Source organism: Dictyostelium purpureum (assembly GCF_000190715.1).
Source record: "Dictyostelium purpureum unplaced genomic scaffold DICPUscaffold_47, whole genome shotgun sequence".
Classification (NCBI taxonomy): Eukaryota; Evosea; class Eumycetozoa; order Dictyosteliales; family Dictyosteliaceae; genus Dictyostelium; species Dictyostelium purpureum.
The window spans coordinates 102,752-117,467 of record NW_003519384.1 but is presented as its reverse complement, the minus strand read 5'-3'; the positions used below and the strand labels follow the sequence as shown (position 1 = coordinate 117,467).

Genomic DNA, 14,716 nt, shown 5'->3' with positions numbered 1-14,716 from the left:
AAATCATTTTTACATTTATATTATTTTATTATAATTCATTTCATAATTGATATGTGGAAAAGGAATAAAGTAAGAATTTGGTAGTTCATTATGATAATGAAATTGGTATGATGAAAATACATTAAAAAAAAAAAAAAAAAAAAAAAAAATTTTAATTTTTTTTTAAATTTCTTTAAAATTTTTTAATCATTTTTTTATTTTTTTTTTAATTACAATTAGCGCTTTTTTTATTTTTTTTTTAAATTTTGAATTTTATTAATTATAATATTTTTATTTTCCTTTTCAAAAACCTTCACAAAACCATATTGATAAATCTAATACTATGGTGCTATTTTTCACTTGTGTTGATGCTTATAATAGCCCTCTTTATTTCATACATCACAATTAATCTAAAAATATAATATAATATTATTTTCATTTTAATTAATAAAAAACTCAACCAATACAAAAGGTCGGATTATTGTTTTTTTTTTTTTACAGTCTTTCTTTTTTTTTTTTTCATTCTAAATAATATTATTAATCATTTTTTCTTAAAATAATAAAAACCTTCCAGATGATCCAAAAACGATAAACGATAACGATAATTTTTAATCACTAATATTCTAAAATGTCAATTATAAGTATGTTTTTTAAATAAATATAATTATTTACTTTTGAAATTTTTTTTTTTTCTTTTTTATACCCATTGGTAAATTAATGATTGAATTATTAAAAAAAATGAAATTGGTTTCAAAATAACACATTTAATTAAAAAAAAAAAAAGAAATCAAGAATAATTATTATTTAGATAAAATCACTATTTTTCAAAATAACTGCTCTGCCCATTACCCAGCAGCTGCAAAGAAATATTATGAAAAAAATAACATTTAAGAAGAATTTATTCCACCAGATTTGAATATAATAGAAAACCTATGGTCAATCTTAAAAAGATGTTTAATCCAATGTAGTATTGCCAAATCCCACTTTTCAGACAATCAATTAATCATATTTGGTTTAATATTGAACAATCAATAATATAATATATTGATAAATTATAAATCAAATCCAACCAGAATAAATAGTTCAAACTAGAGGTGGATTCAATAAATATTAAATAAAAATCCTTCCAAAAATATAAAAAAAACTTTTTTCATAACTTTTTTATAAAATAAAATTTTTTTTTTAATAGGGAATCACACAATTTTTTTTCAAGTTTTTAATTTTTTTTTTTTTTTATTTTATTTTATTTTTTTTTATTTTTTTTTAAAATAAGAATATTTAAACTTTTTTTTTTTTCCCTCATTATTTCAAATTACAGTTTTTTTTTTTTTTTTAAATAGTTTTTTTAAAAAAAGAATGGATGAAGATTTATATATAAATGGAAGAAGTGTAAATACATTAAGACATTATGAAATCAAGAAAATTCTAGCAAGGAAAGGTGCTCAAATGGAAAGATGTCCTAGAAAGAGACCGTTGTATAATCGACTGGTAGAAATATTAAAGAAAACGGGAAATGAAAATAAAATTGAAAATAAAATAAAAGATACCATAGAAACTACCAGTGCTACAATAGGTGAAGTAATAGAAACAACTACAACCAATAGAACACTAGAAAAACCATATCCTTCTGGGAATAAAATATTGGGCAGTTATTCGAAAAAATATAATAGTAATAATCATACACCAACAAGACCAGTTCTAAACTCCAGTGAACTAACCGGACCTAATAACAGTTCTTATGATAATAATTCAAAACAATTATCAGTTCAAAATTTTAATAAAATAAAAGCCGAAGTCAGTATAAAAGAAAAAAGAAATTCTGAAATAGAAAAGGAAGAATTTGAACCAGAGGTTGAATCTAATCAATTAGAAAAAAAAAATTATCAGGAAAACTATAATAATAATAATACTACTATTATCAATATTAATAATAATAATGACCAACTTAAAACATTAATAATAATACTACTACTATTTTTTATAATGTTTATAATGATATTGATAGGTAAGGTTTTAGTGTTAGTAGTGAATAAAATTATAGAAATAAGAATGATATTAATTAGAATTCTAATTCCTTATATCTTTTTTTGTATGGCCTGGAAGATTTTATCCAAAAACTATAATTTTTTTTAAAAAAGATAATAATAGATAATGAAAAATAAAAAAAGATAAAAAAAAAGATAATAATTATTAAATAAAGAATTGTTATAATAAAATTCAAAATTTTTTGAAAAGTGATTATTTTTATTATTATTTTAATATTTGCTGTGGACTCTTTCATCTTTTTGTTACATATTAAGTTTCTTCATTCATCGGTGTCCCTGTAGTCTCGACTCAATAGCATTTCAATCTATAATCCACCAAAGATTAGATTTTAATATTCACACTAGCTTTTTAGTATAAATAATCAACAAAATTAATAAAAAAATAAAAAATGTGTGATATTATATTTATATTTTATTTTATGTTTCTATTTTTTTTTACAAAAATTTCAAAGTTAATATTGTATAAAAGTAATAAAATTCCCATTTAATTTTTATTTTTTTTATTTTAAAAGTCGAAAAAAATCATTCTCAAATCTTTCACAATTATTTTCAATTTAAAATTCTTTTTAAACAAAAAAAAAAATAAGATGAAATTTTAAAAACGTCAAAAAATACCATTCCCACTAATATTTTTTAAATTTTTTTTTTTGAAATATTTTTTATTTTTTCATTTACTTTTTTTTTATTTCCAATACTATTTAAAATACATCATAATAAAATGTCGAACGATTTAAAAACTGGAGGATGTCACTGTGGTAAAGTCAGATTTGAAGTAGTTAAAGCTTCAAACGACCAAGAAAATTACGTTTATTGTAATTGCTCAATATGCACAAAGAAAGGTATCATTCATTACATCGTACCAAAAACTAGTTTCAAACTTTTACAAGGTGAAGATATTCTTTCATTATATACTTTTAACACTGGTATTGCTAAACACTACTTCTGGTAATTATAATAAATATCTATTTTATATTATTAATCGGTAAATTTATTAACCATTTATTTTTTTACAATATAGTTCAAGCTGTGGTATCTGCCCATATATGTAAATATATATTGTTTGTTTGTTTGTTTTTTTAATTTTTTTTATTCAATTATTTATTTTTTTATTTATTTATCATTATTATATCTTTAAATTATTTTTTTTACTTATTTTATTAATTTTATTTTTAAATTATAAATTTAGATCCCAAGAAGCCATCCAAATGATATTGATGTAAATGCCCGTTGTTTCGATGACTTTGATATTACTCAAGTTAAAATTAGAGATTTTGATGGTAAAAATTGGGAACAAAATGTAAAATCAATTCAATAAAAATAATTAAATTTCGAATAAAATTATCATTTATCAATTGGAACATCTTAAATCAAAATTTAATATTTTTTTTCTTTTTTAATCATTTTGAAGTTTCAAATTACATTTAAGCAAATATTGAACAAATGTATTTCTAAATATATCAAAAATATTTTTTTTATAATAAAATTATAATTTATAATTATATATTTTTTAAAATTTTTTTTTAAAATTTTTTTGATTTTTTTTTTAATTTATTTTTTTTTTTTTTTTTTTTAATTTATTTTTTTGAAATTAGATTCCTCTTATTTTCTTTTTTTCTTTTTTATATATATATTTATAGTTTTGTATACATAGATAACAATGGATAGTTTTGTAATTGACGCACAAAGTGGAAATTTTAAGCAATTAAAAAACTTGTTAAAATATGAAGAAGCCCTTGAAAGACAATTTGTTGCTTTAGATAATATTTTAAATGCACTCGATTCTAGAAATCATTCATTAGGTTACCTTTTAGTTTTGTATGTTATCACAAGTCAAACTATCAAGCAAAATCATCGAAACAATCATTTATATATTGATTATTAATATTTTTTTTAATAAATTTATAGAAAAGCAAAAATATCAGATAATGGTAAAAATAAATTAACTTTTGTTGATCAATGTAGCCATTTCTTTTCAACTTTTTCAACTGACCAAATTAAATTAGCACCAGAACAATGTATTTATTAACCAATATTAATATTATTTTCGATTTACAATAGCAACCAAATATTAATTCATCTTTTTATAAAATCACAGTCACTACACTTAGTAAATATTATGCTGAAGTTTTACACGATGTTAAACAACCTATTAAAGGTATTATACCACTCAAGAATGCCATGAGAGCACTTTCAGATAATAAACCATATCAAGTTCTTACACCAATTCACACCGATCTTTTACAAGTTTGTATTCTTTCAAAATGTTATCATGTTGCACTTCCAATTATTGAAGCAAATATCACCTCAATTAATCCAAAAGAGTCAGCAATTGGTATTAAAGATATTCTTTGTTTCTTTTATTATTCTGGTATCATCTTTACTGCCCTAAAGAAATATAAAAAAGCTCTTGAAGCTTATAAATTTGTAAGTGATTATAACATATTTTGTTGTTTTTATAAATATTTTTGTAGCAACATTTACTAATTAAAATATTATTTAAAAAGGTTCTTACAGCTCCAGCTTCCGCTTTAAGTGCCATTGTTGTAGAAGCTTATAAGAAATTTGTTGTTGTATGTTTAATTCAATATGGTAGTATTCAACATTTCCCAAGAAACACACCAACTGTAGTTCAAAGAAATATTAAATCACATTGTAAAGTATATATGGACTATGGTTTCACTTTCCCAAATTCATCAATTTCTGAAGTTCAACAAAAAGCTGCCTCAAGTGCCGAACTTTTCCAAAAAGATAATAATTGGGGTCTTATTAAAACCTCAATCAAATCAATTTATCGTAGAAATATTAAAAAACTCACTCAAACTTTTATGACTCTTTCAATTAATGATATTGCTGAAAAGGTTAACCTTCCAAAAGCTAAAGCCGAACAATTTGTTTTAAAGATGGTAATATTAAATATTCAGAAAATTTTGGTGATAATAATTATAGGTTTTAACATTTGTTTTTTTTTTATATTATAGATTGAAGAAGGTGAAATTTTTGCAACAATTAACCAAAAGGATGGTATGGTATCTTTCCACGAAAGTTTGGAAGATTTCAGCGGTTCAGTTGTTTTGGAAGATTTAAATCGTAACATTAGAAATGTATTTGATTTAGAAAAGAAAATTAGAACAATGGATGAATCAATTTCTTTAAGCAACCAATACCTTAAAAAAGTTTATAACGAAAGAAAAAATTCTCCACAATTTGACGAGTAAGTTTTTTTAATTATATCGGTTTATAAGGAAAAATAATTTTAATATATTAATCTAAATCTCTTAATTTTATTTCAGTGTGATGGAAGATATCAACTAAATTAAATTATAGTGTAAAAAAAGAAATTATATAATAATAAATAATGATAATAATTAATAGCTATAAATAAATATCAATAAAATTAAAAATTATTGCAATGTAGTCTAAAAAGAAATTTTTTTTTATTTATAAAATTTATTTAATATTTGCTTTATTTTATTTTATTTTACTAAACTAAATGATCATTTTAAAATCACTTTTGTGTAAAAAAACATTTATTTCCGTTTTTTTTTTTTTTTTTTTTGTTTATTTTAGCACTGCTACTTTTTTAAAGTTGAACACCAGAATCGGCAACCAATTTTGTAATTAATGAATTATCAGCACGTTGTCTAAATTCTGAAAACATTTGGTTGAAATAAACACTTGGATCGTTGATGGCTGGGAATGGATCAACATCAACTTTTTTGGAAAATGCAAGTTGGGTAAAAGTTGGTTGGTAACCTTCTTCTTGTTGTTTATCAATGTAAAGCTCTTCAACAGCACCATCAGCTTCGGTGGATTTTTTACCAGTGAGAATGTTATATTGGCATTGTAAGAGTTTAATCCAAAGATTTGTGTTTGTTAAAATGTCACCGCAACAAATCATGTTGGTTAAACAAATTGAAATAATTTTCTTTTCGATGGAACCATTAATATCGTTTACTGTTGGGAGCCATAATCTTTCTAAAATACTTTCCCATAAATCTGGTTTAATACTTTTGGTTATTTGAGCAGATTGAACGACACCAAATTTGATAATAAAGATTGAAAAGAAAATAGTGAAACAACGAACAACCTTTTGAGTTTTTTTGTTTGAAATTCTGGTAAGAATAACATCAAAAATATTAACTAAATATTTTTCTAAATGGCTGTAATCGAGATTTTCAACGAGTGATTCTAAAATAAAGAAAGCTTCGTGATCTTGTGATGGGCTTAAAACAAGTTTTCTGAAAATACCTAAAATTGGTTCTAATTGATTTCTATTGACGATACCAACAGCATCTTTTTTAATAAAGGCTTGAAGAAGACGGACTAATGGTGGGTAATCAGCTTGATTTCTCCAAACGGCTGGAGTAAGGAACATTGGGAGTTGTTGAATATAGTTGTTGAGGTATTCTTGTGAAGAGTTTTCAACGAGAATGGAAAATAATTGGAAACAATATGGTGTGAAATCGACAACTTGATTTTGGAGTACAGTTTGAATAAGTGGTAAAACGGTGTTTGGAGCTTGTGGTTTAGAGGCAATATTCTTTAAAAGAGTACCAACAATTTCAAAACAATAGTGAACAAAGTTATGGTTACCTGGGTTCTTTGATTCTTCGAGAAGAATAGAGATGAACTTTTGTAATAAGCTAACGGTAATCTCTTCATTAATTTTACCTTGGGTCATTATGACTACACGGACAATGGTTTTCATGGTACGATCATTTTGTCTTGAACATGGGAAACTAAATACATTTGCTAATGGAATAAGGATATTTGCGAGATTATCAGCAACAAATTGGCTTGGTAAACGTGGTGAACCATCAGGATTTTTTTCGGCCAATAAACGATCGATACAACTTGAGGCATAGGTATGGATAATATAATCTGGGTTTTGAAGGCATGGAAGAACATGATTTAAAATTCTGGTATATTCGACAGCTGGAATTTGGGATCTAAAAATAGTAATGAATTTTAAACAATCTGCCTTGAGAATTGGTTGGGTATCTTGGCTTGATAATTCTGGTTCAATACTTTGTTTATAAAAATCGACAATATTAACTAATTGGCTATTTGATTCGCTTTTAATTGCTAAAGCAGTAACTAAAAAGATTGCTGAATCTTTGCAATTCCAATTGTCTTTTTTATTTTGATTATATTTCTAAATAAAATAAAAACCTATTAATAAATCCAATATAATTTTTTTTTTTTTAAATAAACCTACATCTAATAAATTTTTGATATCAGCTGATAATAATTGAAAAACTGGAGTTTCGTAATATTTTCTTAAACCTTTTACCAATTCAATGGCGGCTCTTCTTCTAGTATCACTATCACTACCTTCAATATCTCTACGCATATATTCTACTGGATTATCTTCATAAAGTTCTAAATCAGACTCTCTTAATTCGATATTTGGTGTAATAACCATTGAACAAAGTTGTTGTAAAATAGCTGGATTATCAAATAATTTATGTGAAATACTTGTTGAAACTGTTCCTAAAAATTTAATAGATGAATATGTAAACTATATAATTATATAAGTTAGTTTTTATAAAGGTTGAAAATTATTTAAATATATACGGATAATGATGGTGATGACTTACTGGGTCATTTGAAATTTCATTTGAGGTTTTGGTTAAAAGGGTCCAGATTGATTCAACGAAAGGTTGAAGGTATTCTTGGAACTCTTCATCATAAATTTGAGTATAAAGATTAATAATTTCACAAATCGAAGTTTGAATTTTTTTTAATAATGAAGGTTCTTCGTTCTATTATAAAAAAAAAAGTAGAAAATATTAATATGGATTTAATAATTAGTTTTTAAAACTATAACAATTAATATTTACCTTTGAAGATATAATTGATCTAAAATTGGTTTCGAGTTTAAGGTATCTTTGGAATTCATTTGTAAAATCTCCAAGGTGATCTTCGAAAAACTCTGGTAAATCTACAGAGCTCATTGAGAAATAAATTTCGAATAAATAGTGAATACAATTTAATAATGAAAAAAGTTGAGCCTCATTTTGTAAACTAACATCAACCAATTTACCAGTATTCTTTTTTTTTTTTTTTTTTAAAAAATATAAATTAATATAATTATTAAAAAACTTTTATTATTATATTTTATTTTATTACTTACAATTAACAATGCTAAATATGGTTCTGGTAATTTTGATAAAATTTCTTTTAACTCGGCAAGAATAGAATCTTTCTTTTCTTGACCTCTATATTTCTTTAAGATAGTGTGTAACATCTTTAAGATAATAGTGAGAACATTAACATCACTAGTTGCAAACTTTGAAATAAGATTTGGAAGAATTGTTGGCCACTCTCTTGGGAAATCGTAAAGAGAAATAATTGAAAGTGCTTCCAATAGTTGAGCTTGGGTTGATGGGAATTGAGTTGAAGCTAAAACAAAATCTACAAATACACTTTTAACTTTTTCTTTATCGTTTGCTGGAATTGGATTTTCGGTTTCATCAGAATTTTCCCAACCTTCTTTAACTAAGTTTTTAAATGTAATAGCTGCATATAATCTAGTTGATATATCTAGGTTTGGATTATTTTGAAATATTAAAAGTGTAACAGCTGCTCCTGGATTTTTTTTGAATGCTGCAATCTTTTCAGTGGCACTTTCTCTTAAGACTGTATCGTGTGAATTAGCATCTTTAAATACACTACTTAATTGACCTATAACTTCGTTTGATAACTCCATCTTTATTGTGAATTATTATTATAAAAAACCGGATGAAAATAAAAATTGCAAAAATAAAAAAAATGAAATTAAAAAAAAAAAAATTTTAAAAAAAAAAAATTTAAAAAAAAAAAAAATTTTAAGCGCTTTTATAAAATTATAAATAAATAACAAATAAATAATTATGATTTCCTTAAATAATAAAGTATATTGGATAAAATAAACAAAAATTAAAAAAATTATTATAAAGAAAAAACGAGTTAAAATTTTTTATTTATTATATTTATTTTTTTTTTTTTTATTATTTTTTTTTTTTTGTATTGATGAAAAAAATAAAGGGGGTAGAAAATTCATAAATGGTTTTGGTTTCAATAAAAATTTAAATAAATAATAATAAATAAATAAAATCATGATTTACAACAATACTATTCATAAATGGTTTTGTTTTCAATAAATAATAAAATCATGATTTACAACATTACTATTATGCATATGTATGGCAGTTAACTGAAATATTATTTTATAATAATTAAAATTATAAAAAAAAAAATTAAAAAAAAATTAAAAAAAAAAAAAAGATTTTTTTTGTTTTATTTTTTTTATATTTTTTTTTATAAATAAATAGTGCTGTATAAAATTATTTTTGTTTAGTTTTAAAAAAAAAAAATTAAAATAGAATTTAGGAAATGGAACTTTGCACAACAAATATTCAATGTTTGGGTATAAAAGATAGTGCTCATAAAAAAAAAATTTTTAATAGTAGTAGTAATACCAAAGTGTTAGAATTCCAAGTCAGATATGAAAATCCAGAAAATGATGAAGACAAACCACCAAGCGAACCAATTATTTTTCAAACTACCCAAAGTGCAATTAACAAATTAATTACTGAGGTATGTATTTTTTTAATATTAAAAAAATTAAAAAAAAAAATTAAATTAAATTAATTAATTCATTGACCAAAAAAAAAAAAAAAATTTATTTTTTTGTATAAATCACAGATAAAAAAAGAGATATATAATGTTAATTTACCGTTGTCAAATTTTTCAATTGGTTCAAGTTCAGCACTTAGTGATATAAGCCTATTATGTCAATGTATATCATCTACACCAAAAATTCAAAAATCATTAGCATTTGTCAATTTTATAGAGACTGAAAATAATTTATGTAAATCATCTACATTCCTTTACGAGTTTATAAAAGATTCAAATATTTCAGGTGTATTAACAAAAACAAAAAACAAGAATAAAAGAACTAAAAAAGAAAGATTATGTGCAATTAAATATAACAGAATTCTTTATTACTTTTCAAATAACGACAAGAAATGTAAAGGTTTAAAGTTTTTAGATGATTGCAAAGTACTTGGAAAAAGCTTTAATACTTTTCAACTATCGTTTGGTAGTAACGAAACATACTTATTTACAACTCCAACCACCGAAGAATGTGAAAAATGGGTTTCAACAATCAATTCATGTATTGAACATATTCAAAAATCAACTTTTCAAGTTAGTGGTCAAGTTCAAGGTACACTTGTTAGAGGTAGAAACCTTGCCATTAAAGATATTGGTGGTTTATCTGATCCATTTGCTATCATCAAAGCTGAAAGGCAACAATATAAATCTCATACAATTTATAAAACATTAAACCCAACATATAATGAAAATTTCCATTTGTAAGTATTACAATCAAACTCTTTATCATCATAAACAATTTAAATATTAAATATTATTTCTTTTTTAAAAAAGTGATATTTCAAAGCATAATAGTTATCTTTATTTATTTTTGTGGGATGAAGATAAATTTAAAACAGATTTTATGGGTGAAATTATAGTACCACTATCAGCATTACCAGCAAATCAAGAAGTACAATTATGGCTACCATTGGCACCAAGAAACTCAAAAGATAAGGTTAGTGGCGATCTTTTATTAAAACTACGTTATTTCTATGCACCAGATACCCTCGAGGTTTCACCAAATGCAATTTATGGCAACTCATTAGAATCCCTTAAAAATAGACCAAATGTTTGCAAGAACTCAGTACCAATAATCCTATATCAATTTATTGAATTTTTTGAAAAGCATGGTTTAAATGAAGAAGGTATATTTAGAATTTGCGGAAACTCTATCGAAATTAAATCAATCAAAAGCCAAATTGATCAAAATTTTGAAAGTGTAATTTTTAATGCCCCCAGTGTTCATGCTTTTGCTGGTGCCTTTAAATTGTTCTTTAGAGAATTACCCGAACCATTATTCACCTTTGGTAAGTTTTTCATACATTATTATTATTAATACCATTAATTTATTTTAAATATTAATCTTTTTTTTTATAAATTTTAAAGCTCAATATGATAATTTTATAAATTTATCCAAACAAAAAAATTTTGAAATTCAAGCAGTTATAGATATTATGAAGACATTCCCACAAAGCCACATTGCAACATTAAAATTAATATTACCATTCTTTAAAAAAATATCCGATAATATTAATACAAACTTGATGGGAAATTATAATCTATCAATTGTTTTTGGACCAGCACTCCTTAGACCTCAAGTTGAAGATAATACAAATTTAATGGAAATGATTGTTGTAAATGAAATAACAAAATTCATTTTCGATAATAGCCAACAAATTTTAAAAAGTTTATAAATAGTAATAGTATAAAACAATAGTAATAATAAATAGTAATAATAATAAATAGTAATAGCAATAGTTTCAAATAATATCATTACTATTTATAAACTTTTTAAAATAATAAATAGTATCAAATAATAATATAAACATAAATTTAAATTAAAAAATAATTAATAATATAACATACACATTAAAAAAAATAAATCTTATATATATATAAATATTTATATATAAAATTGTACACTATAAAAATTTTAAAGATATTATTGTTATATTTTATTTAAAAAAAATTAATTTTAAATATAAAAAAACATATTTGAAGGAAAAATATCATCATTTGATGGTTTGGTTTTTTTTAAATTTACATGGGTTAAAATGATGATTTGAAATTAATGTTGAAAGAATAGTACAGATTTTGTTTAGTTTGGTTAGTTTTGTTAGTTTTGGATGGTATAGTATTATAAAACAAGTATTATTATTATTATTATTATTATGGATATAGAGATAGAATATAAACAATAGATAGTTTAAAACAATTTTCTTTGGAGTCTATACAAGGTTGAGGTTGAACGCTGTAAAATGAGTAAAAAAAAAAAAAATTAATATTAAATATTTAAAATTATAATCGAAATAAATAATACTTACTTTTAAACAAGATAGAGATTGTAATTTATCGATTTTTAAAAGACCTTGAATTGTAATTCTTTTGGCTGGGTCTGGGTCCATCATTCTTAGTATGAGATTTTTTAAATCATCAGATATTATAGCGTCATCATCTTCGGGGAAAGGTATTTTGCCTTCACGTAAATTTCTCCACATTTGGCCTTTTTTTGGTAGATTATAGTTTGTAGCCATTTCATAAAGAGTAATACCCAAACTAAAAATATCTGCAGCGGGTGTTCTAATGTCATTTAAAAGTTCTGGGGCCATATAAACTTGATCACCTTCATCACCCTCTTTTTCTTCATTGGCACTACTACACACACCAAAGTCACCAATTTTTAAAACACCATCGTTAGAGAATAAAAGGTTTTCTGGCTTTATATCGAGATGCATTATACCCTTTTCGTGAACATGTGCTAAACCTTGTGCTACATCATAGAGATATTGCCATATAATATACTCTGGTAACTTTCCAGCACCACCCTCCTCTTGAACGGCCAAGTTTAAAGCATCCTTAAGATTACCTCTTTCACATAACTCCATTTGGATATAAATATGGCCACCCTCTTCCCATGCACATAAAACTTGGGCTATATTATTATGGAATCCCAACTTCATACCATTTTCAATCTCTTGGATGTGTTGATTTCTTTCTGATGTTTCCCAAATTGGTCTTTTTGATTTCTTGATGGCATAGAGTTTATTATCCATTTTACCTTTAGCTTTAAATACTTTAGCAAAACTACCTTCACCAATTTCCGTTAAATAATCAAAATCGTTACTGGTAGATTTGGTTCTCTTTTTTTGTGTTAAAAAATGAATTGTTGTATTTTTGGTTGGTGTACGTAATGGTGTTTTGGTTGGAGTTTTGGGACAAATTTTTGGTGTTTTTGGTGTTCTTGGTGACGATATTGGTGTAATATCTTCTGATTCTTTAATTCTAACTTTTTTTAACACTAATTCACTTTTATCTTCGAATGCACTTTGATCTGGTAGCGGTCTCATGATTATTTTTTTTTTTATTTATAAAATTATTTATTTATTTATTTATTTATTTATAAAATTATTTATTATAAATTATAAAATGTAGATGAGTTGAATATAAACTATTTAAAAAACTAATTAAATTTATTAAATTAATATTAAATTTATAAAATATTGTTGGAATAAAAAATTTTAAAAAATTAAAAAAATAAAAAATAAAATTAAAAATTTATTATAAAATTGTTATTATATAGAAAAAAAAATTATTAAAATAAATGATGTTATGATATTTTATTAATTTTTAAAAGGTGTGGAAAAAATATTACACTAATTAAACTAAAAATAAATATATTTTTTTAATTTTTTTTATTTTTTTTTTTAATTTTAAAAATGTAATATAAAATTTTCTTCCAAGTTTTATTTTTCGAAGAATGATGCTTGGTTTGAAATGATGAAGAAAAAAAAGGAGCGAAAACAAATGTAATATTCTTTAATTTATAAACCATAGAAATACATAAAAATTGAAAAAAAAAATATATTTACCGATTAAAGATTATTTATTTTTTTTTTTAGGTTTTTAAGAATATTCTTTTATTTCGAAAAATAACATTTAAAAATAAATAAAAAAACTAATACGTGAACAAGGATGAGTATTATTTTATTTTTAATTTTTAAAATTAAAGAATGTGAAAAGTGTGAATAATGGTGGTTAAAACACAAAAACTAAATAATTTAAGCGGGAAAAATAATAAAATAGTGAAGATATAAAATGTGGATTAATTGTTTTATAAAACAAATATTCTGAAATTTTAAAACATAACCATCTTTTTTATTAATTTAATTATCAATTTATTATTTATTTATTTATTTATTTATTTATTTATTTATTTATTTATTTATTTATTTTATTTTATTTTATTTTTATTTTTATTTTTATTTATTTTTTTATTAATTTATTTTTTTATTTATTTACTTACTTATTTATTTATTTAATTATTTATTCAAAAATCATTAAAAAATTAAATAATTGTTTAATTTATTTATAAGTTGAAAAAAAGTTAACTGTATAATTATTAAAATTTGTGGTGTATAATTATTGTAATTAAATTTAATTTTTTTTTTTTCAAAATTTTTTTTTTTCGAAAATGATGATTAAAAAATTTGAAATTGGAGCGCCAAATCCAAAATGTGTGTTAACACATAGTTGTTGGTGCAAATATTTTTGTAATTTGGTACAAGAAAAAAAATAATCATAATAATAAAATAAAAAAATTCTTTTATAAAATAATATTAAAAACTATAACAACAACAATTTAGGATTAAAACATTTAAAATTCTATATACAATAAATAATAAATGTTTTATTTTATTTATTTATTAGTTTCTTTTAATTGAATAGTATTATATCTAGAAAGTTTTTTTGGGTTGAATATAAATAAAAATTTAAAAAAATATCAAATTTATATTTTTTTTAACTATTTATATAAGAAATAAATCAAAAGAACCAATAATAATAAAAATAAAAAAAATAAAATTTAAAAAAAAAAAAGAAAAGAAAAACTATAGTTTTGTATTTATTTATTTAATTTTTTTTTTTTTTTTTTTTTTTTTTTTTTTTTTTTTAAAATTTTTTTTTTTTTTTTTTAAAAATTTTTTAAATTTTTTTAAAAAATTTTTTTTTTTTAAAAATTTTTTTCTTTTTTTTTTCTTAAAAAAATTTTTTTC

The 14,716-nt window shown here is 22.4% G+C and overlaps 7 protein-coding genes across 7 annotated transcripts in view; 5 read left to right on the top strand and 2 right to left on the bottom strand.

Moving 5' to 3' along the window:
- Positions 1-1,335: 1,335 nt before the first annotated feature.
- Positions 1,336-2,141, top strand: DICPUDRAFT_76470 (uncharacterized protein; the record flags this gene model as incomplete). The annotated part of the gene is made up of 2 exons (XM_003285497.1): positions 1,336-1,984; positions 2,128-2,141. The coding sequence occupies 2 exons, from the start codon at positions 1,336-1,338 to the stop codon at positions 2,139-2,141; spliced, it is 663 nt and encodes a 220-aa protein (XP_003285545.1).
- A 601-nt stretch (positions 2,142-2,742) lies between these two features.
- Positions 2,743-3,339, top strand: DICPUDRAFT_149427 (uncharacterized protein; the record flags this gene model as incomplete). The annotated part of the gene is made up of 3 exons (XM_003285496.1): positions 2,743-2,947; positions 3,043-3,086; positions 3,211-3,339. The coding sequence occupies 3 exons, from the start codon at positions 2,743-2,745 to the stop codon at positions 3,337-3,339; spliced, it is 378 nt and encodes a 125-aa protein (XP_003285544.1).
- A 342-nt stretch (positions 3,340-3,681) lies between these two features.
- On the top strand, positions 3,682-5,239 carry DICPUDRAFT_29503 (uncharacterized protein; the record flags this gene model as incomplete). Its single annotated transcript, XM_003285495.1, has 5 exons — positions 3,682-3,839; positions 3,930-4,039; positions 4,120-4,448; positions 4,529-4,927; positions 5,003-5,239. 5 exons carry the CDS (start codon positions 3,682-3,684, stop codon positions 5,237-5,239), a joined length of 1,233 nt encoding a protein of 410 aa, XP_003285543.1.
- A 221-nt stretch (positions 5,240-5,460) lies between these two features.
- Positions 5,461-8,753, bottom strand: DICPUDRAFT_97076 (uncharacterized protein). Its single transcript, XM_003285479.1, has 5 exons — positions 8,161-8,753; positions 7,868-8,077; positions 7,625-7,789; positions 7,243-7,545; positions 5,461-7,179 (listed from the first exon to the last, which is right to left on the bottom strand). Exons 1-5 carry the CDS (start codon positions 8,734-8,736, stop codon positions 5,605-5,607), a joined length of 2,829 nt encoding a protein of 942 aa, XP_003285527.1. The 5' UTR covers positions 8,737-8,753; the 3' UTR covers positions 5,461-5,604.
- Positions 8,754-9,401: 648 nt separating this feature from the next.
- DICPUDRAFT_149424 (uncharacterized protein) lies at positions 9,402-11,359 on the top strand (the record flags this gene model as incomplete). The annotated part of the gene is made up of 4 exons (XM_003285494.1): positions 9,402-9,605; positions 9,726-10,384; positions 10,458-10,972; positions 11,052-11,359. The coding sequence occupies 4 exons, from the start codon at positions 9,402-9,404 to the stop codon at positions 11,357-11,359; spliced, it is 1,686 nt and encodes a 561-aa protein (XP_003285542.1).
- Positions 11,360-11,871: 512 nt separating this feature from the next.
- DICPUDRAFT_29443 (uncharacterized protein) lies at positions 11,872-13,012 on the bottom strand (the record flags this gene model as incomplete). The annotated part of the gene is made up of 2 exons (XM_003285478.1): positions 11,872-11,916; positions 11,990-13,012. 2 exons carry the CDS (start codon positions 13,010-13,012, stop codon positions 11,872-11,874), a joined length of 1,068 nt encoding a protein of 355 aa, XP_003285526.1.
- A 1,127-nt stretch (positions 13,013-14,139) lies between these two features.
- DICPUDRAFT_97075 (uncharacterized protein) overlaps positions 14,140-14,716 on the top strand; it is a gene marked incomplete at its 5' end in the record, with an annotated part of 2,105 nt that continues 1,528 nt past the window's right edge. The window contains one exon of the mRNA XM_003285493.1: positions 14,140-14,179. Within this exon, the coding sequence (XP_003285541.1) occupies positions 14,140-14,179 (40 nt within the window). The remainder of the gene's footprint in view (positions 14,180-14,716) is intronic.